The 23,520-nt window shown below is 40.6% G+C and overlaps 1 protein-coding gene across 22 annotated transcripts in view; it reads left to right on the forward strand.

The window, feature by feature from the left end:
- The first annotated feature begins 496 nt into the window (after nt 1-496).
- The window catches only part of TCF4 (transcription factor 4), a 344,054-nt gene continuing 321,030 nt past the window's right edge, over nt 497-23,520 (forward strand). For 5 of the 22 annotated variants that reach the window (XR_006740306.1, XM_036419941.2, XM_036419944.2 and 2 more), the window contains exon 1: nt 5,034-5,106. Coding sequence is in view for 21 of the 22 variants with exons in the window: in XM_036419941.2 (XP_036275834.2) it covers nt 5,034-5,106 (73 nt within the window). In the remaining variant the exon portion in view is untranslated. Of the gene's footprint in view, nt 742-1,921; nt 2,097-3,184; nt 3,277-4,295; nt 4,314-4,634; nt 4,654-5,033; nt 5,107-23,520 lie in introns of those variants that run through there. The other 17 variants (XM_036419952.2, XM_045574557.1, XM_045574556.1 and 14 more) reach the window with 13 other exon arrangements.

The following is a 23,520-nucleotide window of genomic DNA, read 5'->3' on the forward strand; positions in this document are numbered from 1 at the left end:
TTTCGGCCCTAAGCGCGACACCCGCCCCCCTCCCCACCCCGGTTCGGCAGGAGGCGTGGCCCGCGGGCGCCGCCATCTTGGGCGCCGCTCTAGGCGCGGTGTTTACCTCTCTATGGTCTCCGCTCCTGCCCCGCCCCTCCCCAGTCATTGTCTGGAGGAGCAGCCGCGGCCGCAGCGCCTTCTCTTTATAAGCCCGCAGTGCCCGGATGTGAATGGATTACAATGTATCTTTCAGGGGAGCCTATTATCATCAATGTGACTCCGCGGGGGAGTCCATGGTGATGATGAGGATGAGGATGAGGAGGAGGATGAGACACTTCTAAACTTGGAACAAGTTTAAGACTTTATGAGAGGAGAAGAGAAAATAACAAACCAAAAACCCACCACCAACAAGATTGGTTTGAGGGGAAAATGATAACTATCCTGTACTGATTTTTTTTTATAAACAATAAGAAAAAGTTGTTGGATTTTTTTATGATTTTTTTTTTTTTTTTTTTTTTTTTTTTTTTTTTTTTTTTGTGGAGGGAGGGAATTTTGTTGCAGTTTGATGGTGGAAAAATGCAAAAGCCACAGCCAGGTGCATAATCTTGTGGATATCACTGGAGCAGACTGAGTACCAGTTAAAGTACTTTTTTGGGGGGACACACATGTGAGATACTAAGTCCTTGCGGAAGATTTTTGTTTCTCTTTTTAAAGTCACTTTTCCTTGGAATATTGTGAGCATATTTGTGGCCATTTAAGGTAACGTTACCATTTGTAATTGCATTTAATTTTTTAAAAATATCGATCCCAATGCTTTATTCAAGCAAAAGAAACCAATTAAATGATTGCCAATGGGGTAAAATTGTGTGCATGTTGTGTATGTATTCCCACATAGAGCAATAAAGGTTTTTTTTTTGTTTTGTTTTTTTTTGCAGAATGTGTATTTTAACACGTTAATATTGCGTGTGTTGTAGACACCGGGTAAAGCACGCTTGCAGTTAGGAGCCGGTGGAATTCTGAAGCTTCATTTCTAACCTAAAAAGTGATGTAAAAAAAAGTATGTTTTAAGAGCATGCAGGGCCTGTAACGGTAAATGCAGAAATTAAAAAACTTACAGTGCTGGCGAACGGGGGGACTCGGCGTGCCTAGGAACTCAAGTGTAAAAACAAAACAACATCCACCTTCAAAAACGGCCTCTCTCTCTCTCTCTTTTTTTTTCTTTTTCCTTTTTGGCAAAAGTTTGCAGCTATACTATTCTGTGACTTAAAAAGGAGGGCGAAGAAAGTATGCGATTCAGGTTTCGCCCCCAATGCAAAACTACTGGGATGAAAATCTTTCCCCCGGCTTGGTTTATCCACGGAAAAGAAAAATATTGCTCCTCTCGGCCAAGTCTTTTTGCATCACGTGTAGGTGCAGTCTAGTATCAACTTGCTCTGTGGCGTGTGTGTGTGTGTGTGTGTGTGTGTGTGTGTGTGTGTGTGTAGTCGATGTGCGAGTGAGAGAAGGCACGGGAGTCAGGGAAAGAAAGAAGTGAAGGGGGGGGGGGGATGCAAACTCGAATAAATAATCTCCAAGTGCCTCCGAGGGTGCTGGAGACGGGCAGACCCTGGGCTGCTCCGTCTTCCGATTGCAATTGACGATCGGGGGAAAGCAAGCGAGGTGCTCGATGCATGTATTATTTGTGTGTGTGTGTGTGTGTGTGTGTGTGTGTGTGTGTGTGTGTGTGTGAGGCGGGGGAGGTGTTGAGATTTTTCTCCCCCCAGGAGGGTGGAGAGAAGAGGGGGGTGGCCCCCCGCGCATCCCCACCAGCCCGATCCCACGGAGCCAGCCGCGTCTCCCCGGAGCCCCCCCACCCATTTCTTTGCTGAACTTGCAATTCCGTGCGCCTCGGCGGCGGGCCCCCCTCCCCCTCCCGTCCCCTCCCCTCCCCGGAGGAGAGAGTTGGTGTTAAGAGTCAGGGATCTTGGCTGTGTGTGCGCGGAGCGGTAGTGGCGGCGGCGGCGGCGGCGGCGGCGGCGGCGGCGGGGAAGGACCGGGCGGCGGCGGCAGCGGGGAGACATGAGCGCCGCCCCGGCGCCAGCGGAGCCCCGGGAGCCCCTCGTCGCGCGCGGGCGGTAGGTACCGGCGCCGGCGGCGGGCGCGGCGGGGCTGATGCGCCAGGCGCGGGGCTGCGGCGGCCCCGCACGCCGCTCCGTTCGCCTCCGGGGGCCGCGGGCTCCCGGCTCCCGGCGCTTCCAGCAGAGACACCCCTTCCCCTCCCGCGCCTCTTCCCTCCCCTCCCGCCTCGGCCCCCCCCCCCTCCTCCCGATCCCCTCCTTCCCCGCCGCCACCCCTCCCCGGCAATGCCACTTGGAGGGACGGGTGACTTTGCCAAGGGCCTGACTTTAATTTTTACAATCCTTCCTTTCTTTCGCAAATTAGGCTGCTGGACAATTACAGGACCCGACCCCCCACTCTCCTCCCCTCTCTGCTCCCCCCATCCCCCCACCCCCCGCCTTTTCCTCCGACCCTGTCACCCCTCCTCCCCCTGCGGACGTGTTTTCACTCCAGAGACGCTCATCTTTAATTTCTTTATAGCTACTTTGCAGTGAGGAGGGGAGTGGTGTGGTGTGTGTGTGTGTGTGTGTGTGTGTGTGTGTGTGTGGGATGGAGGGTGGGGGGGGAAAGTTGAGACCGGATCGTTCTCAGTAGTTTCTCTTTTTTCTCTATGATCCATTCATTTCTCGCTCTACCTCCTGTTGCATAAAATGATGCGCTGAAGAGCGTCTCTCCCCTCTCTCTCTCTCTCTCTCTCTCTCTCTCTCTCCTCTCTCTCTCTCTCTCTCTCTCTCTCTCCTCTCTCTCTCTCCTCTCTCTCTCTCTCTCTCTCTCCTCCTCTCTCTCTCTCTCTCTCTCTCTTCCCGGATTTGGTTTGATAGTGGATGTTACCAGTTTTGATCGTCTCTTTGGAGATACAGTATCAATAATCGCTTTTTTTTTTTTTTTTGCTATTGCTGCCTATTCCATCTTTAAAACAAAACAAAACAAAACAGAACAGAAAACAACTCTCCCATCCCTCCCTCCTTTCCACCTTAATCCTGCCCGCCCCCACATCCTCACCCCCAATCCCTCCCCCCACCCCCCAGTCTCCAAAAATCCGATTGTGTTTTCTCCCAAGGATTGGGACTGGATTTTCTGATTGCGGTTATTTCCATGTTTCTAGGTTTGTGTGATTTTGCTAAAATGCATCACCAACAGCGAATGGCTGCCTTAGGGACGGACAAAGAGCTGAGTGATTTACTGGATTTCAGTGCGGTAAGAAAGAACGGTGGAAACTAACAACAGCTGTGAAAACAAAACAAAACAAAGCAAAAAAAAAACCCCCCCCAAAAAAACACACCCAAATACTTAGCTAGACACCAATAGTGATCTGAAGGACAGAAATAATTTTTAATTGGCCGAACCCTCGGTAAAATGAAGGTGTTTTTGATAAAGTTTCAACTACAATTTTTGGGTGTGATGGACGATTCAGGCTCCCCCCCCCCCCCCAGTCTAATGAACTTGCCTTGAATTCCATACCCCCCCCCCCCCAATAATTGAATCTCACCCCACTGGAAAGGAAAAACAGACACCCATAACATGGCAAATCACTCCTAAAACTTGGCCTTATCTGAACAGTTGAAAGTACGAATACTTTGGGCACTACTCCTTTTATTTATTTACTTATTTGTTTCTAGACATGGAAAGGAGAACATAGGAGGCCCTGTAGACTCTTTAAAGTTTTAAACTGATGATGCTTTGGATGAGTAGGATCTGTAGTTACTTCGTTACTCTCCCCCCCCCCCCCCCCCAGGATTCTGAGTAGTGTATTTAGTGAGCATATATCCTTTAGAACCCTATATACTGTTTTCTTATACACTTCATAGCGACGAGATCAGTACAAAGAAGAGCTTACACACTTGTGGAGTTTTTACAGCTGCACTTGGTCCCTCTCCATCCCTCTGCTTCCCTTTCCCAAACCCAGTCCCACTCCTGTCAGAGGAATTGAGTTTTTCGAAGGCAGATGAGTTTGGTGTGAGATGCATTTGCAAATCAAACTGAAAAGAATCCACAAAACCCATCAATACAGTCCCAGCCACCTTCTGAGGGGGGGCTCTCTCATGCTGCTGCCGCCGCCGCCGCCGCCGCCGCTGCCGCTGCTGTGCTGCCGCTCCTCCAGACCTTCTTTTGGAGAAATGGCTTTCGGAAGTTTTGCCAGGAAACATAGCTCCGGCAGCTTCGCAGCCCCCTTTCTGCTTGCTGCACTTTCTCCATTCGTTCCTTTGCTTTTTGCAGGCTCTGACCCGGGGAAGGTGCGCATTATCCACTTAGATACTTGGAAGAAGAGGGAAACTAATTAGGGTCGAAATAAATGCTGGAGAGAAGAGGGAGTGAAAGAGAGAGAGAGAGAGAGAGAGAGAGAGAGAGAGTGTGTGTGTGTGTGTGTGTGTGTGTGTGTGAGAGAGAGAGAGAGAGAGAGAGAGAGAGAGAGAGAGAGAGAGAGAGAGAGAGAGACTTGCTTCAAATTGCTCTCATGTTAGAGATGAAATGAGAATTTAGTGCAGGTGGCACTTTTACTTTTATTTGGGTTCACATATAACAGGCAAATCCTATACGGGCTGGAAAATGGACATTGCCACGTTTATGGCCAAGGTTTTCATATAAAACAAACAACTTTTTCCCCCCCCTCCTTCTCCTTTGTAAAACTAGTGTTTTCTAGAGAGGCTGCTGCCCTCCACACTGAATCCTGATAACCTTATGGGGACTGTGTTTGTTTAAAATGTGGTAGTACCGCCTAGTCCTGGCAATCTGATGGACCTGAGGAAAAAGGAAGGAGTGGTAATGGGGGCGGAGGGGGGGATTGCCAGTGCTGTGCCTGCTTTAGTTCTGAGTTGGATGGTGATGTGTTTTACTAAGATGAGCCCCTTAGCACAAACTCTTAAGTTATATAGTGAGAGTGTGAAAGAGCTTTGATGAATTCTGAAGGAGCAGCTGTCTTCTTTTCAATAGTAATATTTCTTTGTTTCTTTTAGATGTTTTCACCTCCTGTGAGCAGTGGGAAAAATGGACCAACTTCTTTGGCGAGTGGACATTTTACTGGCTCAAGTATGTACATTCTTGTCTTCGTGTGTAGTCAAATGTCCGTTGCTGTTTATTCACTCATTGTATATTATTTGGCTCTGATGAAGTGTTCTGAAAAAGTCATTGAAATGTTAGCCTGTAATGATATGGTTATTTCATTATCCATCAGTGGTACAACTTAACACAAAATGTTGTCTTTTGCAAAATTAAAATTAGGCCTTTTTTTTTTTTAATCAAGGAAACTGTCTCAGAATTTCATTACTTAATTTAAAAGCAATTTTCTAATACAGTTATAATCAAACATGTGGAGATAAGGCCAATGTTAAAATGAGGGAGATAAATTAATGTTCCCTATTTGGAAATAGAAGGCGGGGGGGAAATCTAACTTTCATAAAAAGGGAAAATCCCTTGTAAATAATATCAATTTTATTAGGTTCTATGTATAATTAACCCTTTTAAAGAAATGAGCCTGTAATTTTGCAGCTAATGCTGTGTAGTAAACCATAACTGTAAATAGAAAGCCTCTTGCTAAGCTGAGAGCTAAATATTAATTCATTTATATTTAAAACAGCCTTTCTGATGCTTTAGCTGTTTCTGTCCCCTGGGTATTGTGTGTGCAATGAATTTTTGCTGTATTTAAAGTTGCAAATTGGGAAGAACCCCACATTATTTAAACGATAGGTCTTTGGGTGATGCTTAAAAAAGACGTTAGCACTAGTCACAAAGGGAACTGGGTGCGCACTGATTATCTGGCATGTGAGGAGCAGTTTTAATAGGGGACTCTGTGAAGGTCTCTTATTAAGAGTGAATACTGAAAATATATTTATTTAAAATCTACTTGCCATTTTGTCTACTGAAATTCATCTCAAAAGGAGGCATACATTGTTGCCTGCTATTCTTTAAGTTCAGCGCTTGAATCCATTTCTGCTGGTTAAACAGCTGCCGTATTTTAGTGCTGGCAGGGGTACATAACAGTACATTAGACAGTGCTATTCTTAAGTCAGGCTGGTAAATGTTGACATTTTTTCAGCTCTGAGATGCGAGTGGAATTGTCTGCTAACTATTGAATATAATTTCACATCCCTTACATTTCAGAGCAATGAGAAATCTGTTCACCTTTGTGATTTGTGTAATTGGTGCATTTTTATAAAATGAATGGCTTATACAAGTTGCTCATTTCCAAATAAGCTACTTCTCCTTCTTCTGGCACTCATCAGTCTAAGGGAATTTTAGACTATGTAACTTGATTTATAAAATATGAGATGTCTCCTGTAGTTATATTTTATCTTTTTTTTTGGGGGGGGGTCCACTTTATGATTAAAGTACTGTTCATAGGTTTCTGTTTTACTGCCCTGGACCCCGTGGTAGTTTATTGCCTAGTACTGGCAAGCTAATGAACCTGAGGAAAAAGAAAGGAGTGTTAGTGGGGCTTAATTTTTTTGTTTTAGTATTATATCTTGGAGATGTCTGTATTCTTTATACAACTTTGGAGTGAAGGTGAACACAAGGGTCTCTTTTAGACAAATTAATTTTTCATGTTAGGCATTTTCCAAACAGTAGCTAACTTTATCTCTGACCATAATGTTCTTCATCATATTACTTAAGAAGATGTGTATTTAGTTTAAATCTAGAAGTAGATTGTGTCAGAAAAGTACAGAGAGAGACTGCTCTCAAAGTCAGTGCAAAATATTTTTTTACACTTTGTGAAAATGGACACATTTGGAGTATCTTAAGTATGTCAGTTTTGGGATGGCCTCATGAAGTGAAGTGACTCAGAATCATGAAATTTTTGAGTTCACACTTAGATAAGAGTCCTTGCTATGATGTTTATTTTAAGTGTTTACAGGGAGTGTTTGCTGGACAAATAGGAATATGTATTACTACATTTTGGTAGGTGATCATATATTGAAACTTACACAGTTCTTAAGACAACTCCGTGTGTGTGTGTGTGTGTGTGTATGTGTGTGTGTGTGTGTGTGTGTGTGTTTGTGTGTGTACATATACATACAAGCATACATGAACCCAGACAGAGACTTCATCCTTAGTGTGATGTTATGGTATTTCTGATGAAGATGCTGTGATTATTTTAAGGTGTTGAACTTTAAGTAACAATGCATCACAGGTGTAGTTCTCAGGCCCAAATGTGGACTTGTAAAGGTAAAAATGTGTGGCTCTTTTGTTTGGGGTACTGGATGGAAAATGCAAGGTATTCAGTGCAGTATGATGGTGACTGTAATATATGGGGTACAGATTGGATTGTTGGTTTTCCTCATCTATTCAAGACATATTTGAACCCAGGGCTATTAGTGAAGTAAATGGCTTATATTTCCACTCAATAAGATAAATCATTGATCCACAAAGATAAAGTCTTTTTAAAGCATCACGAATTAAAAAAAATCAGGAAAACTGGCCTTTCCCTAGAAGGATGTATGAGGTAACTTTGGACAGAGGGATAATTTTTTCTGAATTTGTTTCAGGTTCATTTCCATTGTCGTGAGTGATCTCAGATGTCACTTTCATGGGTAGCTTTGCAACTTGGGTCCAGGGGAAAAAAAAAGATCCAAGCTCTAAGTAGACTGTTCATATTTGAAAAACAAAAAAACCCCAAAATACCAGCTATGGTTTTTCCGTGAGTCTTGGTCATATTTCATGCTTTCAGTTCCCAGTAGCTCTTGATTCCATTAATGTAGGATGCTCCGTCGTGATTTGCAACGTGAGAATGAAAATAAAGTGTGGCCATATTCCCTTTAATCTTTCATTTCACAAACATGGTTTTTCCTACCACCTTAAGAAGCGGCGAGGCTGCTGGGAAGAATGGAATGTAACCTGAGCTACAGCCTGACATTCCCAGGGAGCATTTTTCACATGAAAGGCTTTTGTCAACCCAGGAAAGGACCAGCAGTTTTTGTTTGATGTTTGCAGGTGTTCAGCAGAGAGCACTAAAACAATTCAGCCATGATAGTTCAGAGCTGCGATGACCTTAACGGGGAGACTGGTGGGCTCTGGAATGATTTTTAAGGAATAGTTGTAACCCATATGGTAAACTTATACAAAGAGATTTAATATCCGTTATATCATTGATCTTTAAAACAAACTAAAAGTATCCACATGCCTGAATAATTGGAAAATTGTTCTCATTAAAAACGTACCAAAAGGAAAAAAAAATGCTCCCAGAGTCTATAATTTATTGGTTAACAAGGGCTTAATTTTCTAATATAACAAAAATGCTGTTTATTTGGTGACTTTGAGTCTTTTCTAAGCAAAAGACACATATGCCAGTGTTAGGGTCTTTTTAAAAAAGTAGTTTTAAAGTTGGGCCATTAGAATTATCTATACTCCAGAACAGCCCTAGTCACATCTGTTACATGTATTTACAGTGAGTCTGTGATAGATACGACATCTTCCTCCCTCAGTTTAAAAGTTGAGCTTTTTTCTCAACTGTTTAGTTTTGCTGAGGTGTTCAGCATTTGTTAAAAATTGCCAAATCAATGGGTGTTTGGACAATTAAGAGCTGTAGTAAAATACACCACATCTCTGCCATGGCATTTTTTTTTTTAAATAGGAAAAGCATTTCTTGGTTTTCATACAAGTTAGCTAGCCTTTATCCACATGACACCAAAACAACCCATCAATTTAGTGAATTCAAAGAGAAAAAAATGAATCCAGGGGGTAGTACTGCACCACAGAGAAAATGCAAATGGTCAGCATCCTGAATTGGTTTCCACTAGTTTGAATTCAAGGTTATGACATGAAGAAAAATTGGCCTCCCCTTAAAAGTGTTTGTTGAGTGGAGTTATTTAAGTGTGTGTGTGTGTGTGTGTGTGTGTGTGTGTGTGTGTGTGTGTGTTTTAAAACAACCTTACTATTACAGTGCAAGTTCTAATGGTTGCATTTTTTTTGGTAAAGAGCAGAGTAATTTACTAGGTTAATAAGTAAAGTGCTATTAAAACCCGTTATGTTAGAATCATGGAATATAGGAGATAGAAACCCCTTCGCTTTATACAGCTAAAGAAAACTGAGGCTCAAATTAAGGAATTTCTGTGCTTTTATTTGCTGTTCCAAAAGAACACATTTTGATTTGCTAATTCTCTATGGCTCTGCAAATCCTTTATTGGAATAACATTGGTTTCACTACTATGCTTTGCTGTAATTTGTATTGCATAACAGAGTATCAGGATTTGTGTGTTAATATTTGTGCATGCAAATGCTTCTGCGTGTGCATGCGACCTTTGAATACTTTCTAAGGTTTGGAACTGAATTTTGGATATTGATCATTCTCTTTAGCCCGAACTCCCCTAGGACATACTTGCCAGATGTTAAATTGAAAAATAGGGTGTGGAGGGGTACAACAGTGACAAAATTAAAGTGCTTCTTAATATGCCAGGAGATATGCTGTGCACCTTATATGTATTATCTGTATTGTATCTTTAAAATTTTCACAAGAACTCGGGGAGACACAAAGATTACCATGCTCGTTTCATAGACGAGGAAACTGAGATTCAGAGATGTTAGACAACTTGCTCTCAAGGCAGCCTATAATGAATTAGGTTTGAACCCAGGTTTGCCCAGCTCAACATTCTTTTCACACATGCATACACTGCAGACATAGAGTCAGGTATAACTTACCTTTTCAAGATTATATAGGGATAATAATGTATTATTGAGGCTTGGCTCACCCAAGGATATGTTTATTGATTTTAGAGAGAGAGATGAAGGGAGAGAGAAAGAGAAAGAGGGAGGGAAGGAGGGAGGAAGGGAGGAAGGGAGAGAGAGGGAGAGAGGAGAGAGAGGGAGGAGGGAGGGAGGGAGGGGGGGGGGAGAGAGAGAGAGAGAGAGAGAGAGAGAGAGAGAGAGAGAGAGAGAGAGAAATATCCAATGGCTCCCTCCCTATGGGCAACGTAGATATATGGCCTGGCCATGAATCAAACCCGAAACCTTTTGGTGTTTGACATGATGTTCCAAACAACTGAGCCACCAGCCAGGCAAGAGTAGATAAGCATTAAAAAACAAACAAACAAACAAAAAAAAACATATTTAAGAAAATGATAAAGACCCAGGCCCATTATTTTTCTGCCTTAGTATCCAGATAAGCTAGGCTTCTCATTGATGTTGGATTCCAATGTGTCTTTGTATATCTCACTATTGTGGTTATTACTATTGTTATTATTACAAGGGAAATATAGCAGATATTTTCAAAGTTGTGCTTTTATTCAACTGACAGTCTCCATAGGTGCCAGTGAAAATATTTTATTTTCATTTATTTTTATGTACCAAAAGTTGAAGTAACGAAGCCTGCTCTGTTAATATCTAGAGCACATGTGTCAAACACAAGGCCCGCGGGCCAAATCCGTCCCGCCAGGCCTTGCAATGTGGCCCGCACCGTGCTGTCATCACTGCACTCCGCTGCGTTTCCATCACAATGACAGTTTATGACTGTTCAGTAAACCATTCGGCCCGCGATTTAGGCTGGATTTTAGATTTTGGCCCCTTCTCTGATTGAGTTCGACACCCCTAATCTAGAGAAATAAAGATTTTTGGTCTTTCACTGTAAAAGAACTTTTGCAGTTCACGGTTAGGTCTTTGAAACTTAATATCTATCTAACCAGTGGTCAAGGACAATAGAGGGGAGGGGGCATGAGTGGGGAGGGAAGGGGGATTGAAATAGGGGGTTGAGGACAAATATATGATACCTTAAAGAAATTTAAAAAATAAATAAAAATAAAAATTAAAAAAGAAACTTAATATCTAAGAACAATAATCCTAAATTCTGTCAACATCACAAAAATAAGCAGTATTGAAGTTTTGATAGGTCTTTTATAAGACAGGTGCTTACAATGTTGCATTTTCTAAATTCAGAAGGAAGAAGCAGCACTCTATTTGACAGGACTTAAGTAAATAAAGTGCATTAAACAAACGTGGGGATCCAAGATCTGTTGAGACTGAAATGCTTAACATTTTTGACAGCATCAGCAAATTATCTTTACCCTACCATTGTAATGAGGAAATCACTTAAATAACAGATGAACAGCTAAGTCACATAAACATATATAATAGAACTATGTAATGAAAGTTTATGCTGTTAATTGCCCGAATCTGTCTTAAATGCTTAGAATCATGAAGCAGTAAAGACTGTCATATAAACAGTTTTGTTTTGAGCTTAAAATTATTCCTTTTTGCTTTCATCTGCTATGATAAACAAAGTAATTTTGTAAGCTTTACAGATCAAACATTTCCTCCTAATGGTAAACTCTATTTTATATTGGAAGTTTGCAACCTGGTCCAAGGCATAGAGAGTTGAGTCCGGGGGGCCCCAGGCCTGCGATTTTCAATGTTTAGTATTATGATGCTGTTTAGATCAGTTCCCATAAGCCACGATAACAGATCTTAAGTTGCCTAATAAGGAACATGGTGTGTTTTAAACGTTCTCCAGTTTACAAGTTCCGAACCAAAATGTTCTTGGGCAAACCTTTAGAATCTATATCGATGTGTTCAGTAAATCTGAACTTGCACAGACGTAGCATCGAAATTCAGCTAGGTAGAAACAGAAAAAAAAATTCTCTTTCCTTATTATTATTATTTTTTATGAGCTATTTTGTATGACCAGGTGTTCTTCCAAGTTAATTAGAAAGTGCTAAGTATTAGAGAAAGTAAAGTACATAATAGGTTTGTTTTTTTAAAAGGTTACTTTTGTTTGGCTTCTTATTGCTCTGAATAAAATTTTTAAAATTGACCACCAAGTTTATGATACATTTTCAAAATCTGTGCCCACTTAGACTCAGCGATAAAAATGCACATGTGTTTCAGGTGTATGCTTTTAAACCATGTGACTCTTGATGTTTATGAGGGATACATAAGAGAAGTAGCAATTTAATCTTTAAAGAAGATTGGTAGCACTTTGTTGTAAGTAATATTTATATTTTATATCAGACTCCTATGTGAGTAACAAAAGTGTTGAAAAGGTTGTCACGTTTCTTTTCATTTCAAAAATAAATAAGGCCCAGTTAATCAGCATATCAAATGCCCAGGTGTGTTTAAAATCAGTTTATATGGGCAAATTTCAGGGCTGTGAGAAAGTATTTTACTTAAATGTGCAGCTACCCTATTGTTCAAGTGGATGCTTTTGTACTTTTGTGTGACAATTAACATGTAATGAATGACTTTCTAGACTGCCATTGGTGGTAATTACTATATGTAGTTTATTAACTTCGATTCATTGTTGGATGTGCCTGTATTGATTTGTTTTGCAAACAACCTTTCACACATTCCACAGTATTTGTACATTAATTTTTAAAGAACCTGCTTTATTTGCTGATGCTGATATTGCCTCTAAAAAGTTAAGCTTACAACCAGAATGCTTCTTTCAGTGATTTTAATTGAATTAAAACTTCATAAACTTTTCAGCTATAAAATTTTTGCACTTGGATACTCAGGAAATCACAAAGAAACACTACATAACGCTGTGGTTTTTTTTTTTTTTCAGGTAAATAATTTATAACTCTTCAGATTTATAGGAGACTTTGGAGATGCTCTGTTGTTTCTTAGGTGAAGAGACAAGGTTTGGGAGGGCTCCATGTCCTCTTGTCCAAATTCTACAGTTGGTTCTTTGGCCATAAAAGAACACAAATACAGATATCCTGACCCACTGGTTAGGGGCCCCGTGCTGCTTTTAATTAAGGTTTGGACTCCATCCGTGGGTACCAACTGTATATTTCTTAAGAAGGGGAACACTTGTCTAATCTACCATTTCTGAAAAAATAATAAAAACTCAGGCTGTGAGAGATGGACATCATAATCCGGCTCACTTGTCATCACGTGTTCTAATTTGGCTAGGGGAGTTGACGAATAACTGTTAAAATGTATTGTGTTATTAGAAATAACACAGTCAGGCTCATGATTAAATATCAGGGCCGTAATTTGATCTCGGGGGTTCTGGTGCCGTTCATAAACCATTTGGCTTTTTCTGCCACGGATGACGTCAGAATACAGCCTGATTGAATTATGACCCCGGGTTTCAGGAGCACCTGCTCGTGCTTCTTTGCTTCACGGCGTGTCAGCGTTTCCATTACAAACTTCTCTTCTGCTCTGACGTTTTTAACTCCAAATAGTTAACCTGGACCAATGCTTGCCTTATAAACTGTCAGCCTCCCTGGGAAAAGTCTATTTTCCCAATAAAACAGAGAAGGTGGTGACAAAGCCCCATTACGGAATACCGTTTAGAATGTTCTTCCTTGTTTTAATCTTCCACCCATTTAAACATTCCCTTTTGGGGTACTTAGCTGCATTGCAAGGCATCTTACTGGAAGGATTTAATTTCAAATTTCTCAAGTTAAGTCTCTAAATATAAGGTATTTAGAGACTGCTGACCTGGGAAAGAGATTGAATGAAGGAGGATATTGAAATGATAGTTGTGGACACGAGGTTGCCTGTTGTGTGATTTGCTGAAGTACAAGACCGGAAAAACATACAAACTTGGCGTACCTTGTCAGTAATTACTTTTATATCCACTTAAGATTAGTAAAACTTGATAATAGTTTAGAAAGGTATATTTATTTAGATCACTACCTGGAGATTGCTGGCATAGGTTCAACTTTGCCCTTTGGGTTTTAATATGTAGGCAATGGATATAGGACACTTTACCTAGCTGGTTACCTATAATAATGCTTATTGAGGGAGCATTTAATATATACAGGGTGTCCCAGAAAAATGTATACAAACTTTAACAGCGATAGCTCAATCTTAAAAATGAAATGTATTTTAATAAACACCGACTTTATAATTACTCTAAGTGTGTGTATACATGTTTTGGGGACACCGTATACTTTAAGTATATGCTGTGTTCAGATCCCTGTATTAGCAATTATACCACATCGAGGACTTTGTGGGAGATAGGCCCGTCCTAAGAGGGCAAATATGCTGACAGGAAAGAATAGAAAAACCACATTTATAATTAATACTCAGTGTCCAGAAGACAAGTGTCATTCATGGTGTGGGATTTTAGGTAAATAAGAACTGTTTTCTTGCTGAGGGAAATTAATAGTGAAAGCCTTGTGGACAGTTGATCCTGATCCCTGAAGAGGAGGTGTGGGATTTTGACCTGGGGGCATGGGGACAGAGTACTTGGAGCAAGATCACTGTGAGCCGGCACAAGGAGGAGAATCTGCAGCTCTGCCTTGGCATCAGCCCTGGTCCAGGCACCTGCAGTGACTTCCAGGAAAACATCTCTGTCTTGAATGCTTTTTTTTTTTCTTCTTCCGATTTTGGAATTTTTTTGGGGGGATATTAGCAGTAATATCAGTTCCATCCAAAAATATATGTTTGTAATGGTAGTGTCAGGATGGATATTAAAGTTTTATGTTTCAAACTCTTCCTATTATATTCTTCAGCAATGGAAAGTTATTTGATTGACAGCAATAGCTGCCTTGAAGAAAATTATTTCGCTGAAATCTAGATTCTTTTCCCTTGTTTATATTGCTAAGTAGCTATTTGATATTGACAAAGTGATAGAATCTCAAAGCCTGTATTATAAAACGGAAAGAAGTTTGAAACTCTTCAGTGAACTTCAAGAGGCGTTTTATAGTAGATTTAAAAATATTTTTAGTTTGCAAAAATACTCATCATCATAATTTTTATTATCGCTGCCATCAACATTGCGAATGCCACATCTTTTGATTCAAAAGCTTGCAGGGAAATGAGATCGTTATTATTGCCACATCGTACATTCAGAAATGCATTTAGAAAACATTTTGAAAGATCTTGTGGTCTTAGCCAAAACTTAATAATGTTTGTAAAAACATTGTAAAGTGCTCAGATACACCTTTGGGTAAAATCTATTATAATTACATTACAAGTAGGAAAAAGATATATAATACCATCCTCTCCTCAGGTATTAGTGAATTCAAATGAAGATGTCTTTCTCTCTCTGTGACCTCCAAGTAGTGTAGTATATAGTCCCAGTTTCCATAGGATGCCAGAAATGCAATTGATGGGTGAAAATTAGGGAGCATTTATTAATGAATGATGGTGCCCTCTTTAGAGTATAAACAAAATTTTTTATGACGAAGACTATTTCAGTCCCATTTCTTTAAAATGTCAGTTACAAACTTGTGTGCATTCCCAAAACTTTTTCTTCACTTTCAGAAATAAGGCACTTGCATTGGGATATTTTGCAACTCAGAGTTTTTTAAACTCTGAAGAAAACAAAACACATACACACACACACAAATTTGTCATCAAGTGGTAATGTTACAAGATTTAATATACAGTTTTATGCATAATTTGATTTTGTAATTTTGAAAAGGAAGACCAAACAATATCGACTTCAATTCTTGTTCCAAAAGTCATTGTTGTTTGCATTCTTGAATACCAGTGTCTGCTGCCTGGTGTCCCAAACCACTGTCTGCTTTTCTGGTCTCTTGTGGGCACTCTGACTCTTCGTCCAGTTGCTTTTAGCCACAAGGTTATTTGTTTATTTATTTATTTGTCGCCTAGTTTCCTCCTGATTTTCTTCACCTCGTCTTACTCCTCAGTTTATGTTTTCAAGCCCATGTGTAACTATATTTCTTTCACATGGGTTGCACCTTTGCACTGCTTCTCTCTCCAGCAAGAATTCTACACTTTATTCCTTAGTGGTTTTGGTAGGTGAGAAATATTTTGGGTAAGGTGAGACTATTTCAAAATTATTTCAATTAATTTTACCTTAAACATTTCACTGTTGTTTAAGTCCTGGTTATTTAGAGAATGTTGACATTTTCAGAAAAGTGTAAGGGATGAATGTATATCATCTTATTCTTTCTTTCTTTCTTTTTTTTTTTTTTCCAGTGTGCATGTAGTTCACTGGAGTAACAGTAGAATTATTAATAATTAGTAATTTTTATTTCCTCATGTTTTTTATTCATTCAATAAATGTTTTTTGAGAGCCAAGCCAAGTTATGGTGTTAGAAGCTATGGTGAGGAAAAGGTGGTATTATATACCCGAGGAGAGGATGGTATTGTATATCTTTTTCCTATTTGTGGTAATATGCAGATTGACCCTAATAGCAGAATGACTGGATGACCGGTCGCTATGACTTGCACTGAACACCAGGGGGCAGATGCTCAACGCAGGAGCTGCCCTCTGGTCAGTGTGCTCCCACAGGGGAGCGCTGCTCAGCCGGAAGCCCGTTCATGGCTGGCTAGCGCAGCAGTGGTGCCAGGAGTCTCTCCAGCCTCCTCAGCAGCGCTAAGGATGTCCAACTGATGGCTTAGGCCTGCTCCCCCCTGGGATCCTGTCAGTCGGGCATCCCCCAAAGTGTCCCGCACTGCGAGAGGGCACAGGCCGGGCTGAGGGCCCCCCGACCTGAATTTTTGTGCACCAGGCCTCTAGTGATGATACAAAGAAGAAAAAAATTCAATGTCACCATTGTAATGGAGCCTGATATTGCTGTTGTTAGGTAAAAGCCCTATAGTGATTCAATAGGAAAGTATTTTAGTTAGTGACATGGAAATATAGAGTTAGATTTCTTTTAAAAGTACATTTCAAATATGACTAAGTGCAGACTTCAGAAACAGGAATCCTAGAATCTATATTCTGGTGTGCTTCTACATGAGTATAATTAAGGAAGGAGAGTGGATTCTAAGGGTTATGGAAGTTAGATCTTGAAGAGTATTGTTAGGAATGTACAATCGGAGATGCTTTGGGAGGCATGACAACTATGTTTTATTGGTCTTTTTAGAGCAAAAATTAAAATTTTGGACTTATAGAGAGCATTCATATACTTCAGGAGCACTCGATACAGACAGGAGTGGGTAAAAGTAGTTTTATAGCCATGAGTATGTGAAACAGTTTATTCTCATATTATTTATTAATTATTGCACAATTATGTATAGGAACAACTGTAAACTTACTTTTACCCCACAACTGTGTGCCTATTGTTTTTATTCCCACACTTGAAGTTTCTATATTTAGTTTTAATTTTATACGCAGAAAAAGTATTTACTTTTAAAATTATTTATTGAGCCTCTACCAGGTGTCAGGACCATATCAGGGGCTGGAAAAAAAAATGATGAGCAAGACACGTGTGTTCCTGTGTGGGTTAAATGTAGGAGACACACATTAACTGAATCAGCAACGTAAGAAATGCCAACTTCCGCACTTGAGAGGTGCGTGGCATGAGGGGAGTTAGGGGTAGGGATGTCCGACCCAGCCTAGCAGTCAGGAGAGTCTTCCCTGGGACTTGCACACCCAGAATGATGTCTGGCAGATGGAGGCAGGGCGAGTGACGTGGCTGGAGGCATGGGTTCCAGTAAAAGAGAGCAGGTCACAGTTGGGAAGGGGCTCCAGTGTGGTTTGAACTGAGGCTGGGAGGAGAGTAGGAGCCACGTCATGCAAGGCTGAGCAATGGGGAGTCTTGGCAGTGTACTGCCCATAAGGTTGTGCTTGGGAATGCTGGCTGCAGCCTGGAACCCAGGCCTTAGGTGTAGATGGCCCAAACCAATCATGAAGCTTCTGCAGAAATCCAGGTGAGAGATGGGGTTGCTTGCCCTACAGTGCGGGTGGTGAAATTGGAGAATGAACAATGTACCCTATTTGAAATCTATAACTTCAGTCCACCGAGGAACATTTATCCTGGGCACTGGCTTTATTTTGTGCAGCTTCCTATATTTTGGAAGTTAATACTTTCAAATTTATTATTCTATATGCTTTATAGCAGTAACTAAGACCTCACTCAGCTACCATGTGATATCCACTGCCTTTTTAGCAGCCAAACATCATAGAAGTGCTTTTTATTTTCTGAGAGAAATGGTAGATTTGATTTATGGAAATCTCTTGTGAGAAGGTGCAGACGTGGAAGTGGGAGACCAAGGCAAAAGGAATTTTTCTTTCTTATTTCATGGTCTTCAGTGATAATGCATCATTCAGGCCGCCTGTAGCTTATGTTCTTATTACCAGTAAACATGATGGTTTGGTTTACCCTGTTGAATAGGATTCATTGAAAGCCTGTAGTCACTTATCAGATAGCACACCCACAACAGGTTGCTGAGCTGCTTTGTTGGTGAACTTGAGGAGGGTGGTTTGATTTGTATGATAGTCTGAGATAAAACACTATTATTTGATTATGTGTGTGTGTGTGTGTGTGTGTGTGTGTGTGTATATATATATATATACATATATATATATTTAGGTATTCCAGGAGGGAAAATTATCTGTTAACTTTTAATTAGTAACAAAGTGAAGCTTCCCATATTTACACATCTCAGCTAATATACTGCCTCTTTTCTAATGATGGTCTCCCTCTTTCATTCTGACCATGTCATTCTTTTTATGCCTCCCCCTCCCCCTCTCCCCCCCTTCATTTTTTTCATTGAGCTTACTGGTTACTATTGAGAGTCACCTCTCAAACCAGTATGTGTGTTAGTTCATTTTCGTTGGAAAACACATTTCCACCCTTTGGTTATTTACTGTTCAAATTGAATAAAATGTATGGTTTTATATTCCCCTCCTCTCCCCTCCCCCCGCTTCTCCCCCTCTCCTTCCCCTCTTCCCCTCCCTCTCCTTCTCTCTCATCTGTGCACAGGCCAGCTAGTTAGAGCAGTGATTTTCAACCTTTTCCGTTTCATAGCACACGTAAACTAGATACTAAAATTCTGTGGCACACCCAAAAGTAGATTATATATTTTGACAATCTGAAAAAAAAAAAAAAAAAAAAAAAAAAAAAAAAAAAAAAGATGGGTATAATTTTGATTCCTTCACCCAGGACAGCTCTTGTTGTGTTGGCTGTTGTCATGGTTTTATCTGACAATGGAAGGGAAAAGAGGTCAACATCTCTGACTCGGTGGTCAAGTATTGCGTGTTTTAAAAATTCTTGCGGCACACTCGTTGAAAAGCGCTGAGTTGGAGCACTGGGGGGATGCTGTGGGCAGGGGTTGGATCCTGGTAGTTATGCCAGTTAGTGCTTCCTGGCTCCAGGACCCTAGAGTTCTGTGTGTTCTTCCTCAGAAGGGCGCTGGAAGGAGAGGCCTGGGGCCATCTGCACTGAGCAGAAAGCTCCCTACCCGGGGGCCTTGCTGCTGGTGAATTAACAGGGTAACAGTGATGCAAGCGGACGGACAGCATTCACGGTTGTTCCTGCCTGCTGGAGCATTCCTTCAGCATCTAGGCATGCATTAGCAACTCTGAGTTAAACAATAAAACGAAGTATAATTACTTTCCTTCTGGGGTGGGGAGGCACACCGTGTTTCAACAGTCCTTGCAATGCTTTATCTTTTTTTGGGGGGGAAAAGGAGAATGGTTGACAACTCTATGCTTGAAATATTTCACAATTAAAAAAAAAACAACAAAACCACACACACACACATACACACACACACACACATAAACACACACAAAAAAAGTAAGCAATCAAACCAAAACTCTCTCTCCAAATTGGATTCCCCTCTGAGTACAGACCTATTCGTTGCCCTCCTTCATGGCAAGAGTTTTATTAATTGTTGTTGCTATTGGCTGTTTCTATATCCTTTTATCCCGTATGATTTATATTTTAAAATTAACAAATAAAATATTTCAGAACACCTATCATGTTTGTTTGACACGTATAAAATTATCCATGAAACATGTATAAATTCTGGAGCTTAATAAGGAAGTGAAGACACATGGACCTGCTAGACAACAAGAGACATATCAGAGCTCTTGCCTGCTTGAGGGGTCTTTCCTTATCCCCTTCCCCCTCTTTTCCCTGCCAGAATATGTAAATATTCTATTGGTTAAAGTCTTTGTATAACATGTATGTGCATCCTTAAGCCATATGTTGTCTGGTTTTACTTGATGGAGGAATCACAAAAATTGTATCTTTTTTGTATTTCCTGTGTTACCTGCCCCCCACCTCCCACTCAGTATCATGTGTTTAAGGTTTCTTGTTGAATATGGCCTTCATTTATTTGTTATTACTGGGGAATATGCCTCAATCTATCAATGCATTTTCCAGATAGTAAACCTTTGAATTGATTCCCATTTCCCCCCTGAATATGGCTTGATGCATACACACTTGATATTTGTAACATATATATCTGTGAATAAAATGTAGAGTTATGTGAATGTTCGACATGACAAGACAGTGCCACATTGTTTTCCAAAGTTTGTTACCAAGTTACACTCCTGAAGGCTGCATCGAAGATGACTATTGATGCATATAGTTGTCCACCTTTGATGTTATTCAGTTTTTTGATTTGTATCAATCTAGTTGGTTTAAGATTAAGATATATTTGGCTGAGGAGGTAATTTGCATTTCCCTGGTGAAACATCTCTTTAAGTGTTTATTTATCCTCTGTTTGTTCCTCTGTGGAATCTCCCGTCCCTCCCAATTTCTATTGCATTTTTTTATCTTATTGACTTCTAGGTGTTCTTGATATAGTTTTATGTAATGAGTCTTTCTGTCATGTTATTTTATGACCTGTCTTATGATCTGTCTTTGTATCTTCCTTTTCCTTTGCGAATTTTGTGTTATAGTTTGTTATACCCAGGTCATAAAGATTTTCTCTTGTATGCCACTATGAAAGCAAACCTTAAGATGGGTTTCATAGTTTTGATTTCTACACTATGTTTTTAATATAGTTGGGACTGATTTTAAAGAATGGGAAGTAAGAGACCTAATTCCATGTTTCCATAAATGTTTTGATGCATTTGTTCTATAGTCATGTATTGACAAGTCTATCCTTTTCGCAGGCATTGACGATGCTACTTCTGTAATAGTATACACTTCCATATTTGTAAAGGTCCTTCATTCTGAGACCTTTATTCTAATCTGATGGTCAGTTTGTTTACTTTTACACACCCCACCCTGGGGATCGAGCCTGAAACCTGGGCCTGTGCCCTGACTGTGACCTCCTGGTTCAATCACTGAGCCATGCCCCGAGGCAGGCTACTATGTTTTGATATCTGGTAGGCAAAGTCCTTCTTTTTCCTTCTCTTGTCTTATATACGCACATTTTACTTTTGGTTATGTGGGGCCCTATGCTCTTCCATAGAAATTTTAAAATAAGCTTGTCAAAGTGTTTCATGAGCCTTTTAGGGATTTTATTGAAGTTGCATGGAAACCAGTGATTATTAGGGGGTGGAGGAGAATGAATACATTTAAAGTTTTTTTAATGTGAAAAATTTTTGTTTCTTTTTATTCTTTACTCTTTTTTCTATCACCATTTATCCCCTCAAACCCTCTTCCATCCACTTCTATCCATACCTTATGAAATAATCACATCATTGTCTGTGTTAATGAGTTCTTTCTCTTTTATTTTTTCTCAATCCCTCCACCCCCAAACCTGACCCTCCCCCCTCAAAGCTGTCTCCCTGCTCTCTATAGTCTATCCCTATTTACTATATCTTTATTAGTGATTATTTCTACTCATGTATCTCTCCATTTCTTTAGGTCTTTCTTTTTAAAAAAAAATATATTTTATTGATATTTTACAGAGAGGAAGGGAGAGAGAGAGCTAGAAACGTTGATGAGAGAGAAACATCGACCAGCTGCCTCTTGCACACCCCCTACTGGGGATGTGCCCGCAACCAATGTACATGCCCTTGACTGGAATCAAACCTGGGACCTTTCAGTCCGCAGACCGACACTCTACCACTGAGCTAAACAGGTTTTGGCTCCTTAGGTCTTTCTTATTATCCTATCTAATAAAAATGTAATAGGCAAATTGACCATCACTCCAACACACAAGATGGCCACCCCCAAGTGGTTAAAGATGGCCACCTCCATGTGGACACAAGAGGGCTGCCACAAGATGGCCAGCAGGGGAGGGCAGTTGGGGGCAATCAGGCCTGCAATGGAGGGCAGTTAGGGGCAACCAGGCCTGCAGGGGAGGGCAATAGGGGAGGACCAGGCCAGCAGGGGAGGGCAGTTAGGGGTGACCAGGCTGATAGGGGAGGGCAGTTAAGGGGTCCAGGCCAGCAGGGGAGGGCAGTTAGGGGTGACCAGGCCTGCAGGGGAGGGCATTTGGGGGAGATTAGGCCAGCAGGGGACAGCAGTTGGGGGCAACCAGGCCTGCAGGAGAGGGCAGTTGGGGACAACCAGCTGGCAGGGGAGGGCAGTTAGGGGGTGACTAAACTGGCAAGGGAGGGCAGTTTAGGGTTACCCGGCCAGCAGTGGAGGGCAGTTAGGGGCAATCAGGCCAGCAGGGTAGCAGTTAGGTGTTGATCAGACTGGCAGGGGAGTGGTTAGAGGGTTATCAGGCTGGCAGGCAGAAGTGGTTAGGGGCAGACAGCCAGGCAGGCAGGCGAGTGGTTGGAAGCTAGCAGTCCTGGATTGTGAGAGGGATGTCAGACATCCCTTGAGTGGTCCCAGATTGGAGAGTGTGCAGGCTGGGCTGAGGGATACCCCCCCTACCCCTAACCCCCCCCCCCCCCCCCATGCACGAATTTTGTGCACTGGGCCTCTAGTCACACAAATTACATTTTATAATATTCTCCATGGCTTCTAAATATTTTTTGATAATTTATTCTTAAGTACCTTATTTTTTCTTGTTACTCTTGTTAATGGTATTTTCTTATAAATTAACTATTCAATTTGTTGCTGGTATATCATATATAAGTGCAATTGATTTTTGTATACTGATTTTCATATTCACTATATTGCTAACCTTCTATTAATTCCAAATGTGCCTTTGTGTTTTCTTCAGAGTTTTCTACATAGGTTCCATAGTCATATCTTGTGCAAATAATGACAGCTCTGTTTTTTGAAGCCTCTATACCTGGTCTACCTTCCCCTCCTTTTTTTTTTACTGCGCTATTTAGTACCTCAAGCACGCAGTTGTTAAACAGAAGCAGCAATAGTGGGTATCCTTGTTTTTTTCCTGATTTTTACTGTTGATGTTGATGATAATAGATATCATTAAGGAACTTTACTTCATATATATATATATATTTTTTTTTTTGCTAAAAATTTTATCATAAGAGATATTGGGTTATATAAAATACTTTTTCTTTCTATATATTTAAATTATGATTTTTAAAAATCTCCTTTACTCTGTTAATGCTGTCAGTGACATTTATATTTTTCCCGGTATAAACTCCCTTTCCATTCTGGGGATGAAGCTAATGTGATTATATGATGTATTTTTATCACTCTTTTAAAAAATAATATCCTGGGTTGTTTTCTAATATTTTCCTTAGTATGTCACATCTATTTTTGTAAAAAAGAAAGGTATATAATATTTCTTCTACTGTCCTTGTCTGGGTTTAGCCACAAGGTTATACTGACCTGTAAATAAATAGGGGAATATTTCCACTGTTGTCTCTGGAAGAATCTGTACAAGGCAGAAACAATTTGTTTATTGAAACTAGGTAAAACTTGCCCATGTAACTATCAAGCCCTGGTGTGAGAAAATTTTAAATCACTGATAGACTTTTTAAAGCATTGAGAATGAAAATTGCACTTTCCCCCCAAATAGTTTTACAATTATATG

The sequence above is a fragment of the Pipistrellus kuhlii genome, unplaced genomic scaffold (genome assembly GCF_014108245.1).
Source record: "Pipistrellus kuhlii isolate mPipKuh1 unplaced genomic scaffold, mPipKuh1.p scaffold_m20_p_6, whole genome shotgun sequence".
NCBI classification, from domain to species: domain Eukaryota; kingdom Metazoa; phylum Chordata; class Mammalia; order Chiroptera; family Vespertilionidae; genus Pipistrellus; species Pipistrellus kuhlii.